Source organism: Sturnira hondurensis, unplaced genomic scaffold, assembly GCF_014824575.4.
Source record: "Sturnira hondurensis isolate 20B ecotype Veracruz unplaced genomic scaffold, ASM1482457v3 Scaffold0004786, whole genome shotgun sequence".
In the NCBI taxonomy this organism is placed as follows: domain Eukaryota; kingdom Metazoa; phylum Chordata; class Mammalia; order Chiroptera; family Phyllostomidae; genus Sturnira; species Sturnira hondurensis.
Genome location: NW_028077417.1, coordinates 2,195,658 through 2,216,293, shown reverse-complemented (window position 1 = coordinate 2,216,293; position 20,636 = coordinate 2,195,658). Strand labels below are relative to the sequence as shown.

At 42.9% G+C, this 20,636-nt stretch overlaps 1 protein-coding gene across 1 annotated transcript in view; it reads left to right on the top strand.

Moving 5' to 3' along the window:
- Nucleotides 1–4,799: 4,799 nt before the first annotated feature.
- GPC3 (glypican 3) overlaps nucleotides 4,800–20,636 on the top strand; it is a 435,757-nt gene continuing 419,920 nt past the window's right edge. Inside the window, exon 1 of the mRNA XM_037046045.1 lies at nucleotides 4,800–5,148. Coding sequence (XP_036901940.1) covers nucleotides 4,974–5,148 — 175 coding nt within the window. The 5' untranslated portion in view covers nucleotides 4,800–4,973. The remainder of the gene's footprint in view (nucleotides 5,149–20,636) is intronic.

Genomic DNA, 20,636 nt, shown 5'->3' with positions numbered 1-20,636 from the left:
AGATTGATACGCTTTATACAAATGAAGACAGAATAGAATATTTTTTATTTGTAGCAATCAACATGAAGCCACAGATTTTTAAAAAAACTCAATGTTTTTTTTTTCAAGTCTTGGACTCTAACTTACAAAAACCTCAGTATATTTTGTGGATTTAATGGGGGCAAATCATAGTCCCTGGTCTGAGGAGAGGCTATATATCCACAACTCATAATGTAAGCATCTCAGCCCGGCCTATTAATTTTCCATACACATGGAGCCAAATTCTGCCTGGGATTATTATGCAATTTTCAAAATGGCTTTAAGTCTTTCAACTTACAAAGTTACCATTTACATTGCACTGGACTGCTGGCTGGGATGAATGAATGAGCACTCTTTCAAAAGGACCATAATTCATTCTCTGATCATAGCTTATACATTTGGGAGAATTGGGATCAGTGTGCCTGGCACGTCCCCTCCCCTCTGCCCCACAAAGGAGTCATACACTGCAAGAGAAGGGGAGACAAAGTGGCTGTGTGCCATAGAGAGCAGAGGTGTGGCTAGGGAGGTGTTGACTGTGAGCAGCACCGGTTTAACATATAAGCAACTGTCTACATGATGTGATTTCAGGTGCACCAAAAAAGGCCTCATTGCCCCTCAGTTTAAACACTCCCTTCCCACTGGCAAATGCCTGGAATTCCACAGTTTTTAGAGCTCTGCTCCTTTGGTTTAAAGCTTTGATCCCTGTGAAAATGCTTGTACCCCTGGGTGGGCAGCCCCATTTTACCCTATCAAACATATACATACACTCTAGGTGGATGAGTTTTAAATGTTCTTTTCTGAAAGCAGATTTTGAGGATGGGGTGAAGGGGAGAAGATGGGGTGTACCTGAGAAGTATGGGAAAAGGAGAGCATCACCTAGGGCAGGGCAGTTTGAAGGGAACCGGGCTCAAGACGAACCATGTGTGCGTGTGTGGCCATGTGCATGGCTTTGTGTGAGCCCCTCCCATGGCATCTGCTGTTGAACACCCTTTCTTAACGCTCTCTCAGGAACGTTGATTTATGCTGCTTTTGGAGCCATGGAATCAGACTCTCCCCCCAGCTACAGCAAGATAATAGCTGCTGCCTGCAGCTGGGAATTCTCGAATTCTTTTTAAGCTAGAGACTAGGAACGGAAGGTGAAGAAAAGTTCTTCTGGGTCTGCTGTGCTAGGTAGCCTTCCTTTGAGGTCCAGAAAGAAAAATGGGGCCCAACGGTATTTTCTAAATGTTTCCCACTGGGCCTGAAAGCAAAGAACCATGAATTGTAGAAAGTGCACACTGGCTCGATCAGCACATCCTTTTGTGTTTCTAGACTGATTGTTTCTCTTTGTCTCTTCTAGCCAAAGAGTAAGGATGAGTCATTGGCCTGACTTCTAACATGAGGAAGGGAGCCCTAAAAGGTAAGATGGTCGTTTTGTGAAAGAGAAAAAGAAAACTGAGTCTTAATTCATAGTCACTCATCTGGGCAGTATACAGTATACAACGTAACAAACAGATTTTACGCTTTGGTAAAGGACTGGAATTTTAGTCCTTTAGTAAAATTACATGTCACTCTGGAGGCAGAGTGGACAGCTGCCCACGGTGTTCCTGTGAGCTCTCTTGACCAAAAGCCTATTCCTCAGTGCATTTGCCAGTGCCTGAAATTCCACTGTTAGGGTCATTGCTCGTGGGCTGGAAGGCTAGAAAGTGTTTCACAGGCACTTATAAAAATGGAACCACTCCTTAAGGCTAGCGAGTTTTATTAACTCCTAACTTAGGTTGGCTTAAAAACCTTCAAGTAGCTAGCAGGGGTAGCAAAAGCTTTTAGGCCAAAGAAATATTTCACAAAACCCCAGGGCCAGTTTGACTATGACTTAGTCAAAATCCTAGTCATTCAAGTACTACCCCATATGTTTTGTCATATCTGCATATTCCCAGTACTGTTCAATATTTTTCTTCAAGTCAGCTCACATCTTTACTGAAATAAATGTATCACAGCACTATCTACTTAGCTTTGTCCTATTGGAATCATGGGTTGGATGCCATACATATGTATATATATATTTTTTCTAATCCACATTAATATAGGTATTTATTAAAATAAAACTCAAAGACTTCACTGGCCTGCATATTGCCAGGGACCGACACATTTCACTTTGAGAAGCACTGACCTGGCTCAAACAAAGTGTATTAGATATAAAAGTACATACAAAAATAAGTCACAATCCCTCTTCTCAAGGTATTCAGTACCCAGTATTGAAAACAACTGTTGCCTTTGTAGTTAGTTGCATGAGCTCTGGAAGATCATGAATTTATGGGAGGTCATGTCTTCCTCTGCAGGGTCATGAAATTCAATCAATGCTTGCCTTCCAATCTGCCCTTTGGTCACAGGGCTCCACAGGTGGAACATATCAAACTCACCAGCCAAATTATGACTCTTAATTGGTGTTTCTTTTAAAGTGGATATGTCATTTGTCAAATGTTCAATGCAGGAGCAGGCCTAGCCCCAGGCAAAATTATGAAGTAGGAGAAGAATGCCAGATACATAGGCGGCACTCAAATGTTTGTTGAAAAAAGAATGAACGAGCCCCCTCCGTCCTTGACTCCTTTTCTCCCATCCCCCAATCCACGAGCTTACTATGCTTTTTTAATTCTACCTCCAAAATATTGCCGGTAGTTTTTTTTTTTTCTTCCAGATCTCCTCTGCCACAGTCCTTTCTCATTTTTTTGTCTGGATTATTTTTATAGCTTCTTAACTGGCTTTCGACCTTCTTCCTTCCTCAAGCCATTCTCCCCAACGTTGCTGGAGAGATCTTTTCATAAGGCAACTACGATCATGTCACTCATCTATTTAAAATTTCCCTAACTGGTTCCCCAGGCTCCTTCACATGGCCCTTGCTTACCTATCTCTGTGGCTTTAGCCACTCATGAAACAGGCTAGCTCTGGCTGTTCTAACTCCCCAGCCTGAAACCTGGCACCCTCCAACGGGGCCATGTGAGGCTTTCTCCTCTTAGTCTTTGTTCATCCTGCTTCTTTTCCCTTGGCACTCTTTCTTCCACCTTCTTTTCTCAGCTCCATCTCCTGCTGAACTTTCAAGCCTGAATTTAGGGCACCATCTCTTCTGGGAAGCTTTCTCAGACCCACCCTATCAGCCCTTTAGAACTCTGTCTTTGCTCAATGTTAGCAGTTACCACATGCTGCGTTAACATTTTTCTGTTTGCTTGTCTTTCCCATTAGACTTGTAGCTCTTTGAAGTCAGGTACCATAGGTTAATCTTTGTATTCGCATTGTCTGTTTGTGTCCCACAGTGTCTGGTACATAGTAAGAGTTCAAATATTTGCTGTGGAACAAATGAATGAACAAACGAGCTCCTTAGCGACCTTCCCCTTCCTTTGCCTCTCTTCTCAGATCAGCCCACAAGTTCTGGCAAATGAACTTCTCTCCCTTGACCTAGCACTTTCTGGAGAATTCCTGGTGTGGAGGCTTTTATTTATTTATTTATTTATTTATTTATTTATTTATTACTTATCAAAACCTACTCTCACCTAGATCAGAAATAACACAATCAGATCATAAACTAATTCACACTGAGGTGTTAAATCATTTCACTTTACAAATACTTACTGAGTTTCTACTATGTGCTAAGGGGTGTGTGTGAATCACACACACACAAAAATACAGGGTTAAAGATCCATACTTAGAAGCATGTAAGTAATGGCTAAATGAATTCCTCCTCTGAATAGTATTTGCTTTTCAAAAAACAGGATTTCTAATGGTGAAATTTAAGCAGGAATAGACGTGGAGATTTGGGTGTAGGAAACCTTTCAAACAGTCTTCTACTCCACTCATGAAACAGGCTAGCTCTGGCTCAATGAATTTGCTGTGTAAATGATTTTCTAATGAGTTAGGCTGGCTTTAAGCCCCGGGTTATTTTGTTGTCACCAGTTATGCTTTGCTTCATGAAGGATCACCTGGGGCTATCATGCAAGAGACAGATTCTTTTAACATCCTGGGTTCAGGTGCTTTCTCCTACTTTGTGTGGTTTTATTAAATCAAATCTAGTAAGCCTCACAGGCTTTCAGACTTTTTAGGTACAGTACTCAGAGATGAGGTAGGCTGTGAACACGCCAGCGAGCTCCAGTTGCCCCTGATGGTGACTATTTGTGAACCCAGCCGTAGCTGCGACGGGAAAACCTTTCGAGGGAAGCCCCTCAGAGACCAAGAAGAGGAGGTGGCTTTTGTGCGGAGGATGACCTTGTGTGGCTCTGGTGGCCAGAGATGAGCTGGACCGGGCTCGGGTGGGGTGGGGAGAACTGTGGCAAAGCAGAGAGGGGAACTTAAGCCAGGAATCTCTACACTCCCCAAGGAAGGATGGAAGAGATTGCAAAAATCCTAAAGGGAAAAGCCCTCCCGGCTGTAGGCCAATGGGCGGCGGGAAGGAGGAGTGAGGCTGGGGAACTTCTCCCAGAGCCAGTCAGAGGGGACTGCTGCTGGGAAACCAATCAGCACGCCCGAGCCTGCAGCCCCTCTGCAGTAGTTGTGCCAGAGAGCCCTGTGTAGAACGGCTGCGAGCGGATAGCGGGGCCAGGCTGCCAGGAGCCATCACAGGGGCTCGGTGTCTTCATTTCGCCCCACCCCCATTGGTCCCCACGCTGCATAGCCCCATTAGTCCCCGCAGACCGGCGCCCCGCACCCGCAGGCTCACCACCGCCCCTCGGCCGGGCAGTTGGCCTCGCCCCGCCCCGCCCAGTGCCTCCTCGCCCCGCCCCGCCCCGCCTCGGCCAGCCCCGCCCCGCCCTTGGAGCCGAGTGTTCCCGCCCTCGCCCAGCGCCCAGGTAGCTGCGAGGAAACTTTTGCAGCGGCTGGGTAGCGGCACGTCTCCCGCTCCTCCGGCCACTGCTAGGCTTGCCTTGTCCTGGGACTGCTCTCGTCTCCGCCGCCACTCTCCCGCGCTCCCCTCGCTCCCGCTCAGCAGGATGGCAGGGTCCGTGCGCACCGCGTGCTTGGTGGTGGCGATGCTGTTCAGCTTGTACTGCCCGGGACAGGCGCAGCCTCCACCGCCTCCACCGGACGCCACCTGTCACCAGGTTCGCTCCTTCTTCCAGAGACTGCAGCCCGGACTCAAGTGGGTGCCTGAAACCCCCGTGCCAGGTGAGGAGGAGTCCCTCGCGCGTTCCCCGCGCCCAACGGAAGGCTCGGGGGGCGCATGGTGGCACTAGCCGGAGTGCTCTAGCCCCGGGGTGGGGGAGGCCGTGGTCGTGCACCCTGCTTGCTGGGCACCTGGGAGTGGTCGCTGTGCCCCGAGCCGACCAGGTCTCCCGAGGGAAGGAAGAAGAGTGTGTGTGGACCTAACTGCATTCCCTGTATTTGCTCTACTGTCAGGGAAGGTGCGAGTAGGAGGATCAGCGGGGATGGCCTGTTCCGGAGCGCCCATTTTGGGGGGAGGGTGGGAAGGTAGGAACTGGCTCCCTGGGCCTCTGCAAACTAGCGCTTCACATCCGAATCGGTGCCTCGGGAATTTGCCACCCTCGCTCACACGTAAGTGCCAGAATTTCAGCCTTTGCTGGACCGCAGCTTCAGCCATTCTTTCCCCAACCTGTCCCCAGGCCCTCCTTCCCGAAGCCTGGGTTTCAGAGCTCGTGGGCCCAAGTGTAGGCAAAGTTTAGGACAGGTCTCCGAATCAGCAGTAGCAGGTAAAGATACACAGAGGGAAACTTTTGGGGAGAGTCCCACAAATGAGGAGCACTGAGCCTTTTCCTTCAAAACAGCGTCCCTTCTCTAGGTTGGCAAAATCGCTTCAAAAATGGTGCTGCTGGAGGAAGGAGCAGGAGTCCAAAGATGATATAACTCCTCTTACACTCAAATTCATCAGCCTTTTCGACAGAATGGACCCTGAAGGGGAGATGATTTTAGGTGGAGAAAAGTTTCTGAACTCCTGCCTTTTGTTCTGCACTATCAGATCGCTTTGTAAGGGCATGTTCTAGCCTTAGCTGAGGGTTGCCGCTGTCAACAGACAAATATTAATGGCCTTGTGTGATTGACTGTCCCGCAGTTGGACTACTAAAAGGCCAACTTAGAATCTCATCAGAACAAGTTGGTACACTGACAATGCGGGCAAGAAGAGTTGGTTTCAAACAGGTTAATTTACCAGAGGTGCGCTCTGAAGAAAAGGCCGGTGGTATTCACAAACCGTAAGACGTTTGTGGCCTCCAGGGTCTTTTCCCGACCAATGCATCCAGCGAGGCGCGAATCCCGCGTTTCTGAGGGACCCAGGAGCCGCCCTCGCCCAAACTTGGCTCTTGGCTCTCAACAAGTCAGAGAGGCGGGCCTGATGGTTGGACCAAGTTGTGACTGTGATGCGCGCCCTGTGGGCGCTGCCAGCGATCGTTCACTAGCGGGAGATTACCTACGCAGCCAGCGCGCCCTCAGTCTTTTCTTTAGGTGGATAAAAAGAGCCAAGCGAGCTTGCTGTGTTGTTGCAAAGGTATTGGTTACCCTTTTTGGTGACTGAAATGCATTTCTGCGTATGTTACATATTGCTTTGCAGGACTTCCCTCTAAGGAAGGGTAGAACTACCTTTTCCGCTGTTAAGCGTGAACAACATACCACGTGGGTGTGTGCAGAAGCTCTAAGGGGCAACCTAAGAATCAGTTCTACCGAGCTGAAGCAACTTGGCGAATTCTCTCTCTCTCTCTCTCTGCCATGGTAATTAGATTGCTAAAGCCCGAGAACATACTTTTGGTGATAATGTAAAAATTGGTCTTCACAGGGTAAGCCCCCACAAGACGAATGGGCCCAGAGTTGTGGTTGGATGATTTGAAACCAGGGAGTAAAGGTTGTGCTTAAAAGAAGAAAACGGCCAGAGGGAATGCAGATATTGATTGAGCAACCCCCTCTACACACACTCAGGCCTTCGCTCCTCCTCCTTTCCCTTCCCCCAGCTCTCTGGCTGCCTGCCTCTTTGCAGCATCTGTATAAAAGTATTGGGAGGGCCCACACACTGTGTGTATGAGATTTGGCCTGTGCTCCCTCTCCTTCCTAGCTCCTTTACTTTGGGCCTAAGGATAACCATGTTATAGAGAACAGAGGCTGGTAAATTTATCAGTTCCCACTAGTATTTCCCAAACTCCGTACAAAAATTACTTTCCAAAGGTCTTTACCACATGAATCCAACGTTCCCTACTTCACTTCTATTTAACAAACACGTGCAGTGTTGAGCACCTTCTGCATGGCAGGCACTGTTCTGACTTGCCTTGGAGCAAAGCCAAATTGCAAATATGGTGATACCCATACAGCTACCATATATCCTGGATTTACTGGGACAGTGCAGATTTCCAGTACTTTGTGCTGGCATGAGGCCATGTGTTCTGAGTTTTAGCTGGGCAAATATGGTCACTGTGGATATGGAAAACATGGTGAAAATCCTAATGCCCATGTGCAGAAAGAACTCATCAGTATTTCAGAGAAAAGACGATAATGGCAGACTAAATACAATGGCAAGTGCATACTTTCAAAATGAATAAATGTGTAATTTGCTGCTGTCGATCAGTGGTTCGAAATGGAAAGAGAGCTGCAAATTTTTTGAGTTACGAACCATCACGATGACCACTTGACATTTTTTCCCCCGTCTATATTTTAAAGCTATGTTCAGTTTGCCGGCTCCACTATAATAATGGCATTAAAGCTTTCTTTGTCCCAGATGAAATGAGATTTGGTCACAGTAAGGAGAAATCCTCAAGAATGTCCTATCTCACTTAGGGGGAGCATTTGGGATTGACTGCTAACTTCTACCATTAGCAGAATTGGGTTAGAGTGGATAAAGGTACATTTCTTATGCTAATATGGATGAGACTAAATGGCATTTGAAATCAGCCAGCCTAAAAAATAAATCACTGTTGCTGAAGGACTACACTAGACTTCCACAAAGCTGATCTAAAAGCCTGGCAATCTTATGTTCCCATTTCTTTTCGAGTGTTCAAAGGCACAGGATAGCAATTCTAAATAGCATGTCCCCCAAATCCATAGATCTTTTCATACCTCAGTGTTGTGTGTGTGTGTGTGTTTTTTTTTTTTTAGGGATTTGTAACCTGGAAAGCACCACAGATGGAAACCAGGCACACAGAGTTACCATTTGGCAGAAAAATCCATATAACTGACTTTCACTGCAGCTCTTTTGCCCTTATTTAATTTAGAAAAATTCAGAAAAAAAGCCAATGAGCTCATAAGTCTAGATGTTTATTTTGTTTTGCTTAACCTACCCACAGGCGCAATCAAGAATGGATACAATTTTAGACAAGGAAAGTGAGTTAGTAATCAGACAATGATGTTTCCAATTGTCTCAAGGGAATGTTACAGAAGTCTGAAAAAAATTCCTCTAAACAAAAATCAAGTGTAATTCACTTTATGAATGCCATACACCACTTTTGTGGGGGGTGATGGTGAAGGGGAGGGATGAGAATTAGAAAATCAAACAAACTGTACAAGTGTTGCAACTCCCAAAAGATGGAAGAATCTTGCCTTAGAGAACCTTGGAAAGTGCAAGAACCAATTCAGGAGGCCAAATGCCCATATGAGTAAAAAACAGCCATGAAAAGACAAAGCGACTTGGAGTTTCTCAAAATAGACGAAACAACATAAAAATAAAATTGGCAGTCCTGCAACAAAGAGAGAGAGAGTTTGGTATTTGTTGTTGTTTTTCAAAGTGCGAGAGCTAGCAATGGTATCTGGGTTGCCAGCCGCGGTTCCCCAATCAGTCTGAAGCAGTTAGCAGGCCTAATGTCAGCGAGCAAATAACTGAGGTGAGGGAGGGTTTTCCCTCCTCTGAGACCGCACTAGACATTTGGGTGAGCAGGTGATTTGTTAAAACTTTCAAAAAGTTGTATTATTGTATACTAAGTTGGAACAGTTTAGCAACTTCTTTCAAATGTGGTCTGAATAGATTTATTACATTAATCCTGATGTTTGGTACAGAGATATGCTTAGAGGGGCTCCTCAGTCTGATTGAGGAGATGGCTGATGATCAGTGGAGCACCTTGTCCTTCATGAAAGGAGTCTAAGACTTCCTGCTCCTTGGCAGGCTCTGTTAGGTGCTGGGGGTGCCGAGAGGAGTAAGACACAGTCCCTTTTGTCAAGGCACTCAAAGTCTAGTGGGGGAGCATACAAGTAAACAGGCTTCTCAGGAAACTTGTAGGATTAAATAGGGTGAAAAGGGCTAGAAAATACCTCCAGGAAATTGGCTGAAATGGTCACAATAGCCAGCCTGGGCAAGGGAAAAGAACAGAAGAGATGAAGTGGGAGATAGGGGGGAATCTCTTAATAGGGCCGCCATCTTAAAAAGTTTTCTTAATTCTTGGAGCAAATTCCGTTTGTAAGCGTTAGTAAAAACAGGCATAAGAAGATTTTTATGGATGTTGGATGCCGCAGATGGTGTCAGTTTTGCAATTTTTTTTCTTATGGGCTGATAGGTTGTATCCAATATTTTGATGCAATATTTTTGAGCATTCTGTTACTTCCATCTTTAGAGTTGTAATGTTGGCTGTTCATTGTAGCCTAGAAAAAGGCTGCTTATTACCAACCTGGGAGAAAAGAGGCCTGGATTTGTCTGCTAGGGGACAAAACAGAAAATATGTTTTCTCCTTAAATGGCAGCTATCAATGACCATGCCAACTTTAGTGTTTGATGCATATAAGAAAACATGGGTCTTAAGGGGTATCTTATTACTCATTTCCAAGAAAATTGAAGATAATCACTTGTAACTTGTGCACACGATACATCATTTGGAAAGAATTTCACTGGGGATCATATTGCTCAACTGAAAAGTTCTGGCATGCTGAATTTGTACATTTTTGTGAATGCTTCCTTTTACTCTGATCTCTAGCTTTTTTTCTGCATATGGTTGTTTGTATGTTTTAGATTATAAGCTTCTTAAAGGGAAAGCAGTACTTTTGATGCAGTGTTGAACACAATGCTAAGGATACCATAGGTCATTTAGCACATAATTGTTAATCGGTAATGATGAATTTCTAGTTCATTATGTACTCACTATGAACTCTCAAGTACTTTTTTAAGCTATACGTCACTTATTTTAAAAGCCTAAGTCCAAATTTTTGTAGCATACCACTGGCATATGTGGACAAACTTTTCAGACAATGTCTATTTTGAATGGAGACAGATTCAGGCTTACTTCAGTTAGCTAGTGACTCTTACCACCAGGCAGGGCTTATTAATGTTGAATACTCAAAGAACAAATTGAAATTAGCAACATTGTTGTGAATGACTTAGTATCAGTACAGAGCAACGATTACTAGAGCGCATACATTGTAAGACATCTCTTAAATCAAACTCTCTCTGATTTAATGTCAGCTAGACCTTTCTCACTAATGTTGACATTACCATATTTGGGAGTTGAGCTATAACACATGCACAGACCTGTTGTTGAAGTACCTCACAGGTTTCTGTGACCTAGGATCAGAATTTGTGCACAGGCGCAAATCGAGAGACCATACCAGGAGCCAACATCTATTCAGCCCTAGCCAAGCTTATAAACGGGTTTGATGTTTTTGGTAATCCAGGGTCTATTGGAAAGTAGGCAGAAAAATCCCCCCCTCTTCTGCCCCTATTTAGCAAATGGTCTGGCTTGAAAGAGGATCCCCTAGCACTCCATTAAGAAATGAGCATCAGAAAATAGAATGCAAGCCATAAGCACCAGGCTGGCTTTAGAGACAACATAAAGTAATGGGAATTTACCTTCTGAGATGTAATGACTGGGAGAATGCGATTCAGAAAGCAAGGTGAAGATGGGCATATCAACAGAGAAAATATGTGTTTCGAAATGATTTGTATGAGGGGAAAACGCTCATTAGAACATTGTAGTCTCGCTTGAATACCTTGTTGGATACACAAAGTAAAGATTTAGTTCTGTTCTTCAAATTAGGCCAATTAAAGATCAATTATTCAAGTGGTAAATTATTAGAAATACCTGTCTGGTATTTTTAAACAGAAGTGAATCCAGACTGATTAACAAGGAAGGTATTTTCACTTTTGACTCTCTTTGTGTATAGCTGGATAAAGCCTTGTGAGTCTGTATTTTCCTTATGAGTAAAAAGGAGTCAGTGTTAGGACCAAAATGCATTGCTAGTGTGCCAAACAGTTAATTACTTCTAGTAGCTGAAATTGTAGTTTTATGCTAGATTAGTAAATCTACTAAGCTCTTTGAAGTATACTTAATAGGCTTATATTGATAAATAATTGATAGGAAGGGAGATAAAATGCAAGTGAAAGTGGCAATGAGAACAGACAAAAACATTGAAGTCATAAAAGAAACCTCTGCCCTGGCTGGTGTGGCTCAGTGGACTGAGTGCCAGCCTGCAAACTGAAAGGTCCTCAGTTCTATTCATAGTCAGGGCACATGCCTGGGCTGCACACCAGGGCACCAGTAGGGGGCGCTTGAGAGGCAACCAATCACATGCTGTTTTTCTCCCTGTCTTTTCTCTGTCTAAAAATAAATAAATAAAATCTTACAAAAAAAGAAACCTTCACTCATTGTCTTCCATCTGTCCACCTAAAAGTTGAAAAATGTACGTTTCTCAGAAGTGATGATTTTGAGAATATTCTATATTTTTCAAAATTTCCATTCATAATGAAGCATGGATTTATTTTTTATACATGTAGTATCAGACAAACTTTTAGAGTTGAATTTTAATTTGAGTCTGCCTTTTGAAAATAACTTTATTACTGGAAATTATAAATCCCGATCATGACATCTTCAAGGTACATGTTCATAATATCTCTATTAGATTGTAATCTCCTTGAGGTTGGGGATTGTATCTGATCTTTGGATCCCTGGTGTCTAGCACAGTGCACAGCACAATTAATAGGTGTTCAACAAATATTTGTAGACTAAATGAAGAAATAGAGTTAGGAGTGTATTGTGAGTATAAAATTTCCATAAAGCCAATATTTAAGTAGTTGATTCATTTTTACTAATAATAAAATAAGTACTTTTTCAGGTCCAAAATCCATTTGTTGTCTATAGGTAACTGATAAAGGACGTTAGTTTGGTTAATTTGGCTGCACTTTAACTCCCTAGAAAAAGCAGACTAACCAGATTTTGTAAGAGGTAAGTATTCTGTGCTTGTTTACAAGGCTGTTCGAAGTGGTTTATAGACAAGTTGAACATATCCACATGTACATAAATGCATATATTTATCTTCACTTTCTTTAGGTTTGTGAAAATAATGATGAAATTGGTGTCAGTTACAGAAATATATACTGAGTGTAAGTTTTTTCTCAGTGTTTGGTGTTTCTTACCTCTAACATCACACTTCGTAAATGTATATTTAAAAGGATATAACCCAAAGTGGACTTTCGGCCATGGAAATTTTATTGGAGTAGGATAAAAGGCCTCATGAGAGTTCTCTTAATTTCTGTATGCATTAGGGCATACTTAAAAAGAAGATTTTATTTATTTTTTTTAGAGAGAGGGGAAGGGAGGTAGAAAGAGAGGGAGAGAAAACATCTATGTGGGACAGATAGATATATCAATTGGTTGCCTCTCACACGCCCTCTACTGGGGACCTGGCCTGTAACCCAGGCTTTATCCCTGACCAAGAATCAACCAGTGACCTTTGGTTCAAAGACTGGTGCTCAATCCACTGAGTCACATCAACCACCACGGCAGGACAAACTTTTAAAGTCAGCTGGGAAAACTCAACTAGTTGGCTAGGAATGACACATCAGGATTTCTTTCAGATAGGAGGCCCAAGTAGGAAAGAGGGTAAAAAAGAAAGGGGTGATGTTCATTTGAAAATATCAGAATTCTATTTGATAGTTTCCGCCTTAGTTATGGCTCTGCTCCCCTTCTCCCAAACTCTGCATACTGGAATCCTGGGGATGTCCATTGCTCTTTGCAAAATTTTGGTTTGGACAGTTGAAGAGCAGGGAAATCTGGTGAAGAAAGGAAGGGTTACAGTGCCGGATACAGGGAAGAGATTAAAAGCCTTCTTTTTTTAAAAAAATTATTTATTTATCTTTAGAGTGGAAGGAGAGAGGGAGAGAAACACCAATGTATGGTTGCCTTTTGTGTGTCCCCTGCTGGGAGTTGGCCTGCAGGGAACTGGACTACAACCCAGGCATGTGCCCTGACTGGGAATCGAACCTCGATCCTCTGGTTCGCAGGCCCACACTCAATCCACTGAGCTACACCAGCCAGGGCAAAAGCCTTCTTTTTGGTATATATAAGAAGGTTAACTGGCATGTAACACATGGAAGGGATTGGAAAATAATTTAAATATGGAAATTTGCATGTGCACAGAGATAAGACAGAGATATGTCCCAATTGTATTTGGTTTCCAAAAATACTTTATCTGTACTTCTTCTTAGTTAATATCCTTGTTTTTGAAGTACATAGTTTATTTATAGCCTCTGTCAGACCCTATGCTTGTTGAATGCAGGAGTCATGTTTGATTTATCATATCCTCTGGATTGGTGAGTAGAGTGGCTGGCACAGAGTTATTAATAGTTTAGAATTAATGTAAGACTAAACAGCTAACGATATGGACTAGAGTACTCGATCACTGTTGAACGAGATCCTAGGATGGCATATACCTAGAAAATGACTGATTCTCTGAATGCATCATTGTCTAAGTTCATCTGAAGCAGAGACTTGAGGAAGGGATGGAAGAATGAAAGCTTATTTATCTATTCTCTGGGACCTTGGGAGCCTTTTGCCCCTCTTTCCAAACTGAAATTTGAGGAGGGTATGTCAAGTAGAGAGAGATTTGTAGCTGCAGCTTTATCTAAATGTGGTGTTTGGGTGTGTTTTATGTATTTATATTCATAGGTTATATATGTATAAATATATACTCCTATTATTTTGATAGCCACGGTTAATAATTATGTGCTTTTTAAACGGTTTGAAAGTTGTTAATTGTTACTCTAAGCAGTGGGTGGCCTTTCACAATCATACCTTACATTTGTGTCCTGAAAGCCTTGCTTTCATATATCTCTGCTATAAACAATAAGCCACTCATAAAGGATCTGGAGGTTCCGAGCTCTGAACTGCTTGCTTCCAACACACACACACACACACACACGCACACACACACTTGTACATTCATACATATACACATATAATATCTCTATATGTGTACACCCTTCATAATCTAGAGAGTAAACCTAACTTACACTAGAAAGAGCTAGGGGGTACAGTTTTTCAAGAGCTCTAATAAATCATTTTCAATTAGATTGGCCCCAAATTGTTGCAGAGCTAATCATCACTGATATCATAGAGCTAGTGGTCATTTATGAAGGTCCATCATCTCCCTAAGTACAGAGATGTGATCTTCATTAAGTAGTGATGGTCAACTCATACTGTGAATTTGGCTCATTGTGGAGAATTACTTCTAGCATTGCCTGCATTTCATGTTGAAGTCCACAGAAATGAGAATGTGACCCAAGAGGCTGTTTCCAGGTTAGGTTTCATGGACTGATTGTATTGGGGGCTACATTTGACTGTTTTAGAAAATATGGAAAGTCTTAGTAAAGGAACCTACTAATAGTGAACTTTGTATGCTGTCTCTGCACAAATATTCAAAAGTTTTAAAATTCAGTTTTGACTTCAACCACCATTTATTGAGCACTGATTCTATGGCAGGTACTGAGCTAAAAGCTGAGGAATAAGATAAATTCACTGCCTAGGGAGGGAGTTCAGGAAAACCATGGATATCAAGGCTGCAAGGTGAGAGCTGCCGTAAAGTTGGGCACCTTGTGGGGGTCTAAGGGCTGCTGAGCTATGGAGGAAGGGTGCCTCGTTGCCTTAGCACATTGCTAAGGTGTGTGCATGGTACAGAACTGAGATACAAATGACACATTTGTTGGATGGGAATAGTTTGGTTGGAGCACAGATGTGGGAGCAATGGAGGAAAGATGAACTAGAGATATAGGCAAGAAATGCTGAGGGATTTCCTTGAGCTGTATCCAAGGATGATTATGATCCATGAAAATATTAAAAGAAGAGAAAATGTTATTCAGCGTAGAGGATAACTGGAGAATGAGGGGTAGCAGGGAGTTTCAGAAATGCATGTGAAAAAGTGGGGCAGTAAATAGGAGAATAAAAGATCAGTTGAGAGGGTAGAGGCAGTAAAGTAGACACGACTTAGTGACTGGATGTGAGGACAGAAGAGGGAGTCTGTAACTTCCAGTTTTTCTGGGTGGTGGGATTATGACACATACTAAGTACCTAGTATGCACTTGTTGAGCAAATGAATGAAATACAAGAGAAACCTAGTTTTTTAAAAGATTTATTTATTTATCTTTAGAGAGGAAAGGAAGGAGAGAAGGAGAGAAATATCAATGTATGGTTGCCTCTCATGAGTCCCCTGCCGGGAACTGGCCTGCAACCCAGGCACGTGCCCTGACTGGGACTCGAACCGCGATTGTGTGGTTCGCAGGCCCATGCTCAATCCACTGAGCTACACCAGCCAGGGCAGAAACCTAGTTTTAAAAATATTATTATTTTATTTTATTGATTTATAGAGAGGGGAAGGAAGGGAGAAAGAGAGGGAGAAAAGCATTGATGTGTGACAGATATATTGACTGGTTGCTTCTTGAACACCTCCTGGCCCACAACCCAGCTGTGTGTCCTGAGCAGGACTTGAACTGGCAACCTCTTGGTATACAGGCTGGCACTCAATCCACTGAGCCACACCAGCCAGGGCAGGGAACCTATTTTTAAGTGGTGAAATAATGAGTTCGATTTTGAACAGGTTGAATTTGAGGGGTCCTTTGATCATTGAAGCAGAAATGTCTGCTAGGTAGTTGAGAGTGTGTTTCAGATCACAGAAGAGAGATATCCGGGCTGTAGATAAGTACGTGGACGTTATCGGCATCTAGATAATTGAAACTCTGGGAATAGATGAGATCACTGAGAAAGAGTGTATATAATTTTCTGGAGTTCAGGAGAAGCATAGTCGGGACACAGCATATATGCTCAAGTTGGAAGATATGGGTGTGGATGATGTTTTCCAGGGTTTTACATGTGACATGTCTTAAGATGTATTTTGCCAACATCTGGTGATTAAAAAAAAAACTGCCAAAGACATCAAGAACTCTCTTGATTAAGAGAAAGTATGAGTATATGTTGTCATGGTCCAAGACTTTGCAAATAAAATAGTGTGTACTACCAAATAGACACACACACATACAGAGGGAGAGGGAGGAGGGGAGGGAGAGGGAGGAGGGGAGGGAGAGGGAGAGAGAGTTCTATGTAGAGAAATGCATTAGAATTGAGGGATCAGATTTCTATAATTTTGATAGCAATAATTAATAATTAAACGTGTTAAACTGTTTGAAAGTTGTTACTCCGAGCAGTGGGTGGTCTTTCACAATCATACTTAGATTTCTGTCACGAAAACCCTGCTTTCCCATACCCTACATACAAACAATGCAGCCACTCATAAAGTTTCTGCAAGTTCTGAGTTCCACCAACCTGCCTGGTTGCAACATGGAGGTCCTTCTGACCCTCCCTTATGGTGAGTACTGTCCCACTTGGCAGCATGCAGCTTTTGGAGTTCTGGTCTCTGTTCCACTTCAGAGGGGGCCCTGCTGGCTAGTCTCTGAAACATGTGATGACAAGCAAATACTAGAAATTCTTGTGTAATTGGGCTGATCTTTTCTTAAGTTTCTATGGAGATGTAATGTGTTCTCTTTTTGGTTGGTGGGGGGAGAAGGTTGTATAATTTTCTGTTTCTCTGACATGAATGGTTTCTTTAATTTCCCTGTTGTTTATTTAAGAGGTTGCCTTCATCAGGGTTTCTGTTTTCATTCATTGTATGCTTGAAACTGTTCTCCAATAGATTTTTTTTGAGGTCACTTTCAGGTCAATGGGATAGTTTGGAAGAGCCAAAAAAAGTCTCACAGAAGCTACCATTTATGGAGTGCCTACTATGTGCTTATTGCTTTATTTTAAAAAAATATTTTAAGGCCCTGGCTGGTGTAGCTCAGTGGATTGAGCGAGGGCCTGCGAACAAGAGGATCGTGGTTCGATTCCCAGTCAGGGCACATGCCTGGGTTGCAGGCCGGTTCCCTGCAGGCCAACTCCCAGCAGGGGACGCACGAAAGGCAACCATACACTGATGTTTCTCTCCCTCTCTCCTTTCCCTCTAAAGATAAATAAATAAATAAAATCTTAAAAAAAAGATTTATAAAAAATATATATATATTTTATTTATTTTTAGAGGTGGGGAGGAAGGGAGGGAGAAGGAGAGGGAGAGAAACATCAGTTGTGGTTGCCACTTGAGCACCCCCTCCTGGCGATGAGGCCCACAACTCAGCCATGTACCCCAACTGGGAATCAAACCAGAGACCCTGTAGTTCGCAGTCTGGTGCTCAAACCACTGAGCCACACCAGCCAGGGCTGTGCTTCTTGCTTTATATTTAATCTCTCATTTAATCTACCCAGCAAACCTGAAAGGTAGGTGTTGTTATCTCCATTTTGCAGATGAAAAGTTTACTTTCCCAAAAATTGTGTAACTGGTAGAGCTAGCATTTGCCTCCTGATTTGTCTCATTCCACAGCTCTTGCTCTTTCCAGTATACCCAATGGATTATGAGGGGAAAGAATATGGTCTGGATGTGAAGCATTTGACATAAATTCCCACACTCCTTTGACTTTTGTGACATTCTTTACTCTGGGATCCTCTCCTACTGTAAAGCTGAATCTGTCTGCTTGTTTGCCCTCTTCCTCCCACCCCTTTAGATGCAAGTGTTTCAGTAGCGCGTGTCCTTTGCCCTTTCTGTTCTGTCTCCGTTCATTCCCACATCCATTCCCATGACTTCATTATTCTTGCTCTTTGAATGATTCCCATATATACTTCCAACCTGACCTCTTCCTTGCTTTCCAGTTCAGGATTTCCCAGTTGCCTGCTGGCTTTCTCCATCCAGAAGCCCAGCCAGTGCTTCACTTTCAACAGAGGCAAAAATTAATCCATCACTTGCGGTTCCTATCTGCACAAACCTGCCTTACTCCAACATTCTACATTTCTGGTGGTAGCATCTCTGGTACCAAGACTTGAAACCTTGGAATCATCCTGGACTTCTCTTTTTATACACCTCACAACCAGATTAAATGGCTAAATCTTGCAAGTGTGCTTCCATCATGTATCTCACTTTTACATCCTTGGAATGTGTGTGCTCACTACTTAAGCATTAACAGGCTGCTAACTCATTACTGAAAGGACCCTGTAGCAGTCTGCCTCTGAGCCTTTGCCTATAGACTACCTGACGGCTCTCACCCACGTCTGCTGCAGTCCTACCTATCTTCCAATGTGTCAGTGCAATGCTATCTTGTTCATAAAGCACTTCGTGATTCCCCATGTCTAGATGTGATCATTTCCTCCTCTGAACCCTGCGATCACTGTATTTCTTCGCTCCCTTGGTTCTTGCTTGCTCTTGTAATTATGTACTTGACTTTTTCCTTCTTACTAGAGCCTCACTCCTTAAAGTGTGACTCCTGGACCAGCAGCATCAGTACCACCTGGGAGTTTGTAAGAAATGCAGACTCTCGAGCCCCATTGCAGACCTACTGAGTCAGAATTGGTATTTTTAAACAAGGTCTCAAGTAATTTGTATGTGTGTTAAAGTTTGAGAAGGGCTGCTTCCAAGTGTAGACTCCTTGAGGGTAAGAACCTTGCAGCCCTAAAGAGAGAAGGTCTTGCCCAGAACAGATCAATTTTTCTTTTGATTTCTCACATCTGTGCTGCGCTTCACTGATGTGGCCTTAGAGACCTATACGGAAGAAATGTATGGGGGGGGCGGTGGTGAGAGAGGAAGGGAGAGTGGAAGGAGAGCGAGAGAGAGTTAGAGAGTTGAGGGGGGAGGAGAGGAAGAGAATGAATAGGAATATGAATGTGAGAATTAATGGGCTAGAGAGAGCCTACTAGATCTCTGCTGGGTGGCTAAAAACTTTGTAACTAGTTTGGAAAACAGTTTTTGTTCCCCCAGATCGGTAGAACCTCTAGTTTAGTCCCTGACTTAATTTAATGTGGCCAGAGGTAAGTATCTTCAGAGATCTTTTTGTTCTTACCCTAGGGACCTAATGGTTTTCCCCATTTTCTCTTTTGCTGGCATTCTGGAGTATATCTTTTCTGGCCACCCCCAGAAGTCACAGTTTAAATTTGAAGAGTTTTAAAGAGCTGTGGAAGAACTGTGCTCAGTGTTTCAAATAGTTCCTTCTGTTTTCAAAAACAGCTTTTCTGCTTTGCTTTAAAACTTCAAAGTTTATTTCTGAAATAATAGTTTATTTTCCCCCATGGAATTCTGAACATTTTATACAAGTGTTAATTTCTAAAACCTAAGTCATTTCTTGCCTTTGTAACTTCAGTGCTGTGGGTTAATTTAATAAACGTTGCCTAAAGGTTCTTTTGGCCTTCGAAAGCTGTCTGTCAGATTGCCTTTCTTTGTTCTTTGAGAGCGAGGTTGCCTCATTTACTAAGCCTGAAGGTGGGGTTTGGAACCAGCGTTTGTTCAATCATTCAGAGTCTTCCTCCACCCACCCCCTCAACAATATCCAGTTTTACTTTCAAGTTAAGTTCTAGTGGTGATGAAATGTACTATCAACTAACAAACATGGGTAAAATTCCCCAAAAGCTCATCAACATTTCATAGAGCAGTAATAAGAAGTACCCCAAGTTGCTCTGACACCCTTAGGAAAGGGGAACACTGGGTGGCCCGTGCATACTCATCACTGTTTTTCTGGGGTTCAGTATGCCTCCACAGCTACTGAGGGTCCTCCCTTCACCATCTGTTGGACTGCTCCCCACATCTCCCCTTTTCGCCTTCCACTCTTCCGCTCTCACACTCTCTCTCAACTGGTTATAATTCAGAACAGAAGGTGTTTTATGGTTTGTTATATTTATTGAATGGTTTTATGTTTCTTATTCTCTAAAAAAGTAGATGAGTGAAATGTTTTATATTTTCCTCTATATTTTAGTTTTAAGTTGTGTTTCCTTTTTCTGCAGCTCCTGATTTCCTTCTCTCCTCTCTTCCCCCGTCTTTTTCTGCCTCCTCCACATTGCCTGCCCTCAGTGATTCTAGAGAAAAAAAAAAAAACAGGCTTTCTATTTCTGCCCGCATATTTGGTTTGGGTACCTGGTTACTTCTCTTGGGATATCATGAAATTTGACTCTTTAGTTAGTTTGCAGATGAAGAACTCTAAAATATGCACCCATGAATTTACATTCCACTTTCTAAGAATTCTGAGTATTTAAAAGGCTTTTTTTTGGTACAGATAGGACAAGGCTAAATATATCTGACTCGTACCTCACATCATTGGTATGTGGTTTACATTCTCTCTCACTCTGTCATAATTCTCAATGAATGCAAATAGCATCTTTGTTCTTAGAAATCTCTTTTTCTTAACACCAAATGCTTTTTCATTTTTCTAAGGAGAAGGGAGGCCCTTAAAACTCTGCTAAGTGTGGGGTAGAGCTGACACCTATCTTGTAGGCTAACCACATCGTAGCCCGCTTTTCCATGATGAAGCTATCACATTTCAGGGACTTTGTTTCACTTGTAGGATTTTATTGTCCTAGTTTCAAATTTGACTTCAGGTTAGAAAGTGTATTCCAATTGACTTTTCCTTGG